We start from the raw sequence: 8,592 nt of genomic DNA, 5'->3' as shown, positions 1-8,592 counted from the left end.
GCTAGAGATAGAGGCAGAGATGATGATGTGGAGCGATGGAGCAGCTGGGAACTCTAGACCCAGAGAGGGAGAGGGGCTGTGTGCTGACCAGAGGGCAGGCTTGCAGGGTGTACCCTTTAATTTGTTGATGATGCATGGAGGGGATTGTAACCTTGGCAATGTAACGATATATGATAGGATAAATGTAAAGCAAATGTTCTCCCATGTAAACTATCACGTAATTCATAATAAAACAGTTAAAAAAAAAAAAAAGCTAATGATCATGAACATTTCTTCATATGTCTTTTTTAAATGTCTTTTGTTTTGAATGTCTTCTTTGGTGAAGTGTCTGTTCATGTCTTCTGGCCATTTTAAAAATTGGGTTGGTTGTCTTTTTCTTGTACAGGTGTTGTAGTTTTCTATAAATTTTAAAGAATAGTCCCTGTCTGATAAATCATTAGAAAAAAAGTTTTCCTTGTCTTTGGGCTCTCTTTTTAAGTCCCTAGTATAAGGTCCTTGAGGTTGGCAGCAAAGTTAACTCAGATAACCAACAGATACTTGGTGAATGAAAGAGTAATTGGATATTGGCAGAGGTTTGTAGATATTGTATCAGTTTGGCCTTTGATTATGTGACTGAATTTATATTTTATCATTTATATAGCATATTTTTATGTTATACAACCAAGTATACAGTTGACACAGCAGGGGATTTGTGTCATATGGACACATGTGGACTTTACAGATTCCAATTGGATTTTTCCCTTCAGGGATAAAAATCTGAGCAAGCAATGTTGAAAACCACTTTTTCCCAATAATCATTATTTTTGCGTGTTTGTAGGCATTCACATAGGAAAAATTCAAAATTTAGGGAGGACTATGAAGAGTATGTCCTGAGAGAAAACATTCCCTTCACCTCCCACCTTGAGTAAAAAGAAAAAGAAATTGAATTTAATGTTAATAATTAAAATTTGATTCTAAAATATAGGACATTGGGAAATATGCATATAATCTTTTTTTTTTTTTTTCTTTTCTAAAGGAGAGACTAAAGCTTACTTATGTGGATAAGAGTGAAATCCTGGAATCTCAGCTGAAGTTTCTGCGGTAAAATGAAATCATCCATTTAAAGTCATAGGAAAATCAGAATGACCTTCATGAGTTTATATTTAATGGTTGCTTAAATGTCGGTTTTGATCAATGTCAGAATTATTTCATTATATTTTGAATTATGTGAAATATAAAATTTTTCTTTGATTATTAAAAGATAAATGCAAATAAAATTGTAGTTCTTTACCTAATTCTATTTCAAAGAACCATGAGCTAAAAAAAGCTATAAGTTGTATCCCTTCTTAAGTATTAAAATATTTGTGTATTTTCATAAAAATAAGAATTACTAGCTGTTCTTATAGAAATGATTATTTTTAAGTAAATTAAGTAGTAAAAATTAAACACTCTGGTTTTTAAATAGCAAGCAAGTGCTCTTTTCTATGCAATTATTCTTCACTTAATTTTTGAATTGCCACAATATTATGATACTTTGTGGACATGATGAAGTTTTACATATTTTAATGTTTTCAAAATTCCAATAATACCTGTATATTATAGATTAATCATTAGTGATTTAACATGTAGAAAAACACCAGAAATTATTTTATTTTTAAAAGTTTATGTAAATAGTGGCACTTAGGTTAATATTTAAAAAGTGATCTGATTTTTTCATTTCTTTTATCTTACTTTCTTATATTTTTATTTCTGTTATATCAGTTTGTTGTACTGTGGTGGCTTGCATGTTGCTGTAATTTTGGAAGCTATGCCATGGGTATTTTAAATACCAACAGGTTTAAGCTGACCTTCCAGATGATGACAGTTTAGGAAGAAGAAGAGATGCCCTACTTCCCAATATTTAGTCACTGAAAACCTTATGAATAATAGTGGAACACTGTCAGCACCAGAATGTTGAATATTGAAACATGATGAAGAACACCAGATATAGTGCCAGAAGATAAGCCCCTCAAATTGGAAGATGCTTAAAATGTGACTGGGGAATAGATACCTCCTCAAGGTAGAGTTGACAGTAATGATGTGAATGGAGTTAAGCTTTTGAGACCTTCATTTGTGGATGGGACACAACTCAAAATGGAAAGAAACAGCTATAAATATCTATTAATAGCTGAAACATGGAATGTACAAAGTATGAATCTAGGAAAATATGAAATTGTCAAAAATAAATGAAAAATGCATAAGCATCGGTATCCTAGGCATTAGCCTACTGAAATGGATGGGTATTGACCATTTTGAGTCTGACAGTGACATGGTTTACTATGCCGGAAATAACAAAGAGTAATGGCATCGCATTCATCATCAAAAAGAACATATCAAGATATGTCTTAAAGTGCAATGCTGTCTATGATAGGATAATATCCATAGGCTTACAAGGAAGACCATTTAGTACCACTATTATTTAATTTTTGCACCAACCACTAAAGCAAGTGATGATGACATTAAAGAATTCTACCAGATTCTTCATTCTGAAATTGATCAAACATACAATCAAGATGTATTGATAATTACTGGTGATTAGAATGCAAAGGTTGGAAATAAAGAGAAAGATCGTAGTTGGAAAATAGGGCCTTGGTGATAGAAATGATGCTAGAGATCGCATGGTAGAATTTTACAAGACCAATGACTTCTTCATTGCAAATATCTCTTTTAATTAACCTAAAAGATGACTATACACATGGACCACACCAGACGGAATATACAGAAATTAACTATATCTGTGGAAACAGAAGGTAGAAAAGCTCCATATCACCTGCCAAAACAAAGCCACTACATAGACTTAGAGGCAGTTGGTTGAGCAGAACAAGGAAATACTGAGCGGTTTAAATTTAGGAAACGTGTGCACCAGGGTCTTTGACCCTACTGATTCAATCTGTATGCTGAGCATATGATCCGAGAAGCTGGATTGTATGAAGAAAAATTTGGTATCAGGATTGGAGGAAGGGTCATTAACAAGCTACGATATGCAGATGATACAACCTTGTTTGCTGAAAGTGAAGAGGACTTAAAATACTTACTGGTGTAGATCAAAGACCACAGCCTTCATTATGGGTTGCATCTTAGTGTAAAGAAAACTAAAAATCCTCACCACTGGATCAACAAACAACATCCATGTAAATGGAGAAAAGATTGAAGTTGTCAAAGACTTTAAACATCGTAATGTGTTGGATAGATCTGCTGTACAAGACCTCTTTAAAATGTTGAAGAGCAAAGATGTCTATTTGAGGACTAAGGTGTGCCTGAACCAAGCCATGGTATTTTCAATACTTCATATGTTACCCTGTATTACTCTCAAAACAAAAGCTCATACACACAAAAAAAGTTGTAAAGTTAGAAAGGAAGTCTGTAGAAGAATTGATGCATTTGAATTATGGTATTGGAGGAGAATATTGAAAATACCATGGACTGCCAAAAGAACAAACAGATCTGTTTTTGAAGAAGTACAGGCAGAGTGCTCCTTGAAAGCAGAATCATAAGTCAGACACATTATCAGAAGGGACTAGTCCCTGGAGAGGGTATCATGCTTGCTGAAGTGAAGGGTCATAAAAAAGAGGAAGACCCCCAATTTGATGAATTGGCACAGTAGCAGTAGCAATGGGCTCGGGCATAGCAATGATTGTGAAGTTGGCACGAGACCGGGCAGTTTTCCCTTCTGTTGTGCATAGGTTCACTGTGAGTTGATACTGACTCAATAGCACTTAACAACAACAACAATATTCTGATTTGATTCTTCAGTTCTTTAAGTAATGTGTTTTGAGATCAGAATACCAATGAGGATACAACTTCTTTTGTCTCATTCATAATATAAATATGCCACCTTTAATTACATTAAAATATCAGCATGTAGTAAATTAGACTTCTTTATTCTCTGCCTTCTGTTTCTTTGTTTTCTTTTGGTATAATTTAAGATTATTAAAAGAGGTATTTTGCTAAAGAAATAAAATCAGACTCCTTTTCATTTTTTGTTTTTTCTCTTTGCTATTTCAAGTAAGGAAATACTTTAGTGTTTTGTGTTTAAACGTGACAGAAATCGTAAGGGAAATCCTTTGACTTAGGAATGTTCTTCCAAAGTTGTTTTCATAAGGCCTTTGAAAATCAGACTTTCTCTATATGATATTTAAAAGAAACTTATTATGTTGGAGATATTATTTTAGGCATAGGACAGAATAGCTCCCCCCTTTTTTGTCAACCTTACACTGAGGTCAGATTAGCTTTATTTTAACCCTCAGTTGCTTACAAATATTTTCTATTTCCTTGGGCTGCCTGAAATCCCCCAAATTCTAAATTATGGAGTGATATATGACAGATATGTGTCTGGGTTGCTGGTTTCTCCTCTGGGACAGTAAGGAAGATGGAATAGCTAGAGATCCCTGAGTATAATAGAGACTTTGGTTCCAGAGGGTTGATGAAGCCAGAGATAAAGTGCCTGCCTTCAGTTCAATAATTTAAGAATAACTTTCTTCTTTTTGAGTTCAGGAAGTTTGCTTTTGAAATATACGGTGGGAAAGGCAGGTTCAGGCAAGGAAACTCCATTGCCCAAGTTGACTTTAACAAAGTTTTACTGAGGAGATTCAAGAAAATATAATCTATATACTTATCACTTCATCCTTAAATAGTCAACTTGAAGAAAAATCTCATCCATGGGGTTTTCTAATAAATTAAACATGCACATACAATTCCCTGTTCACTTCTTTTAGCAAGTTGCATATTTCCAGCTAATCACAGCTATTATAGCAGTCTTACGGCTGGCAAGTTCTATATAACTTCTTTTTTATCATTCTTTATCGTTTTTGTTGTTGTTAAGTGCTGTCGAGTCGGTTCTGACCCACAGCGACCCTGTACAGGGTTTCCGAAGCTGTAAATCTTTACGGGAGCAGAACGCCTCATCTTTCTCCCGCGAAGCGGCTGGCAGTTTAGAACTGCTGGCCTTAAGGTTCACAGCCCAATTCGTAACCACTACGCTACCAGAGCTCCTTATCATTAGATAGTTTTATTTTTTTCTTATGCTTTCCACCCGAAGAAGAATAAGCAATAATAGGTAGTCATTGATAAAAATCTATGATCTGTATGGTGATCTTTTTAAAGAACTTTGTACAAATTGTAGGATTCCTGGTAGCACAGTGGATTATGAGCTAGGCTGCTAACCACAAGGTCGGTAGTTCGAATCTACTAGTCACTCTGCAGGAGAAAGATGAGGTTTTCTGCTCCTGTAAAGATTTACAGAATAAGAAACCTGGGTCTCTATGAGTTGGAACCAACTCGGTGGCAAACCCTCACCCCCACAAATTGTACTTTTAGGGGTCAACATTCGAAAAAGGGTATTTCCCTAACATCAAGAATGTTGTGTTATGACTCTATCCATTTTATTAAGCAAAACTATTTAGTGTTTGTATTTGAAGTAGTGCTTTTGTTTTGTGAGCAATACAGGGTAACAGCAGTGAGATCCTGTAGAAAGAGAGCCAGCATTAGAGCCAGACAAGTCTGTGTTAAGCCTTTACAAGAACTTGGGCTAATTATTTAACATATTATGAGTCTTGTTTCATTAAGCACATCAATCAGAATCCCATACCTACCTGCCAGGGTTGCACTAAGAATGCACCTTCTATAATTTTTGGCTTATAAGTGATTGTTGTTGTTATGTGCTGTGGAGTTGATTCTGACTCATAGCAACCCTGTACAGGGTTTCTGAGGCTGTAAATCTTTACGGGAGCAGAAAGCCTCATCTTTCTCCCACGGAACAACTGGTATAAGTGATAGTGGTAGTTATTGTCACTATTGTGGCATTCTTGAAACTAATGGACTTTTATTAGAATGGATTTTCCTTTTTCTTTTTCTCTTTCTAGGAAAGACTTAACTGAATATCAGAAAAAATGTGAAGATCTTCAAGAGCGACTAAAACATAAAGAATCTCTGCTTGCTGCTAATATTTCTAATCGTGTTGGTGGTCTTTGTTTGAAATGTGCTCAGCATGAAGCTGTTCTTTCCCAAACCCATAATAATGTTCATGTACAGACCATTGAAAGATTGACTAAGTAAGTATACTGGTACACATGATGGAGTCTTTGGCAGCACTGAAACTTAGGTCTGTTCAAGTGCATTGTGTATTACTATTATCCCCATACTGAATCAGATGTGAATAAGCTTAAACTAAAAAGTATTTTTTAAAGTCCCTTCAAAGTGGCTTTTCAATGACGGAATAGGTGGGTTCTATAAACAAAAGTCCCTTCAAAGTTGCTTTTCAATGACAGAATAGTAGGTTTGAACTGCCAACCTTGCTGTTAGCAGCCAAATCGGTAACTACGTCATTTTGGACAAGTAATTTTATTTTTCTTGGTCCCATTCTCATCTGTGAAGTGACAGAACTGAACTGCATAATCTTTATAATTCTGTCTAGGCTAAAAGTGCAGCCCTATTCTTAACAAGGCATGATTTGGGGAGGAATACTTTTTTTTCTTTTTTTTTGTCCATCTAGAGACTTTTATTCAGGGTTAGGAAGAGGAAGGTGACCTCTGCCAGAGAGAGAAAGCAGAAGGCAGATAAAAGGGGAGAAGAAGAAGAGACAGAAAGAAGAGAAGAACGGGGAGGAATACTTTTGATTTCCCAACTATCGCAGATCATCCTTCTACTTTCTGTTCCCATAAAGATTGACAGCCTCAGAAACCCTATATAGGGTTGCCATGAGTCAGAACCAACTCCACGGCATATAACCACCACTACCACTAGTTTAAGTAGACAGAGTTATTGTACATCTTCATCATGTGCTTGTTATTAAGACGATTATGAACAAGAACCCAGAATATCCTCATATTAATATTTAAGGATTGGCTAAGGAGTCCTGTGTGGCACTGTGGGCTAATGCATCAGACTACGAAGTCGTTTGAACTGCAAGGTCAGTGGTTCAAGCTCACCAGCTGCTCCTTGGAAACCCTATACAGGGTCACTGTGGGTCAGAATCGACTCAACGGCACTTCACAACAACAACAAAGGATAAGTTACACACTAGCTTTTATGTAGTCACTTTCCATTTGTGTATAACTCTTTTGGGCTGTTTGCATTATTCCCGTGGAAGCCTTTTCCTGTGGAAATTTTATTCCGTGGTGGATGAGAGTTATTAGCACACAATCCAAATAATGGTTTAGTAGTGTGTGTTCTTCATACACCCTATTCTTGTCTAGCCTCCAGGTTACCTCTTACTGTGTGCCCTGCTTGTTTAAATAGCCCAAACACCACTTCCTTTTAGAGGTGTGTTTTTACCATGTATGGTGATCTAGGATAAGCATTGAATTGTTAGCCATAAGGTCAGCAGTTCAAACTCACCAGCTGCCCTTTGGAAGCCTTATTCAGAGTCGCTATTAGTCACAACCAAGTCAAAGGCACTTAACAACAATAACAACTCCATTTTATCCTCAACTGACTTTGGATTCCTTTCTTCTGTGATTTTATAATACTCGTGTATACCTAGAGGCAGCACCTGTGTTTTGTTTAATTCTGTATCCCTGGCTCCTAGCAGACGACCTGGCCTATGGGAGACACTCAGTAAATGTTGGCTGGGCTCTCACTGCTTAGTAGGCAGAGATCTTCCCATTGGAATTGGTGTGGAGGAGTGGAAGGACTTTGGTCATTAAAGTTACATAGATTTTGCTCTCCATTTTGACTCTTGGGCAAATTACTTTACCTCTCTGAACCTTGGATTCGTCTGTTTATTGGTGGCATAGCCTGTGGCTTTGGAATCAGATTGTCTGGGTTCATATGCTGACTCAATTTCCTTGTTTTTAAAATGAGGATAAAATACCTAGTGTTTTTGTAGAGTAGAGTCACTACAAAAATATCTATTGTTGTTGTTAGGTGCTGTTGAGTCATTATGATGACCTTATGCACAACAGAATGAAACACTGCCTAGTTCTGCACCAACCTCAAAATCATTGCTACACTTGAGTTCATTGTTGCTGATGTTGTGCCAGTCCATCACATTGTGGGTCGTCGTCTTTTTCTCTACCCTCCACTTTCCAAACATGATGTCTTCCTCCAGGGACTTGTCCTTCCTGATAATATGTCCAAAGTATGAGAGACAAAGTCACGCCATCCTGGCTTCTAAGGAGCATTCTGGCTGTACATCTTCCTACACAGATTTTTTTGTTCTTTTAGTGATCCATGGTGCCCTCAACATTCTCCTCCAACACCATAGCTCAACTGCATTAATTCTTATACGGTTTCTTTATGCCAATATTGTGCTTAAATCAGTTTCTGCCATATAGTAACCCAAACCCCAATAAAACCACTACTGCTGAATCAATTTCAACTCATTGTTGTGTGCTATCAAGTAGGTTCTGACTTATGCAATCCTGTATAGGGGATATATTAGTGGCTGGTGAGTTCGAACTGCCTTCCTTGTGCTTAGCAGTCCAGCGCTTATCTACTGTGCCGCACCAGGATTTGTGAAACGCAAAATCTTTATAGGAACCGACAGCATTATCTTTTTCCCATGATGTGGGTTGTTGTTGTTGTCAGGTGCCATCGAGTTGGAACTGACTCATAGTGACCCCATGCACAGCAGAA

General features: G+C 36.7%; 1 protein-coding gene across 1 annotated transcript in view; it reads left to right on the top strand.

Moving 5' to 3' along the window:
- Positions 1–8,592, top strand: part of SDCCAG8 (serologically defined colon cancer antigen 8) — a gene marked incomplete at its 3' end in the record, with an annotated part of 318,486 nt that overhangs the window by 89,042 nt on the left and 220,852 nt on the right. Inside the window, exons 7-8 of the mRNA XM_006871153.1 lie at positions 1,016–1,080; positions 5,880–6,068. Of these exons, the coding sequence (XP_006871215.1) occupies positions 1,016–1,080; positions 5,880–6,068 (254 nt within the window). The remainder of the gene's footprint in view (positions 1–1,015; positions 1,081–5,879; positions 6,069–8,592) is intronic.

Source organism: Chrysochloris asiatica, unplaced genomic scaffold (genome assembly GCF_000296735.1).
Source record: "Chrysochloris asiatica unplaced genomic scaffold, ChrAsi1.0 scaffold00161, whole genome shotgun sequence".
NCBI classification, from domain to species: domain Eukaryota; kingdom Metazoa; phylum Chordata; class Mammalia; order Afrosoricida; family Chrysochloridae; genus Chrysochloris; species Chrysochloris asiatica.
This window is presented reverse-complemented; position numbering and strand designations above follow the sequence as displayed.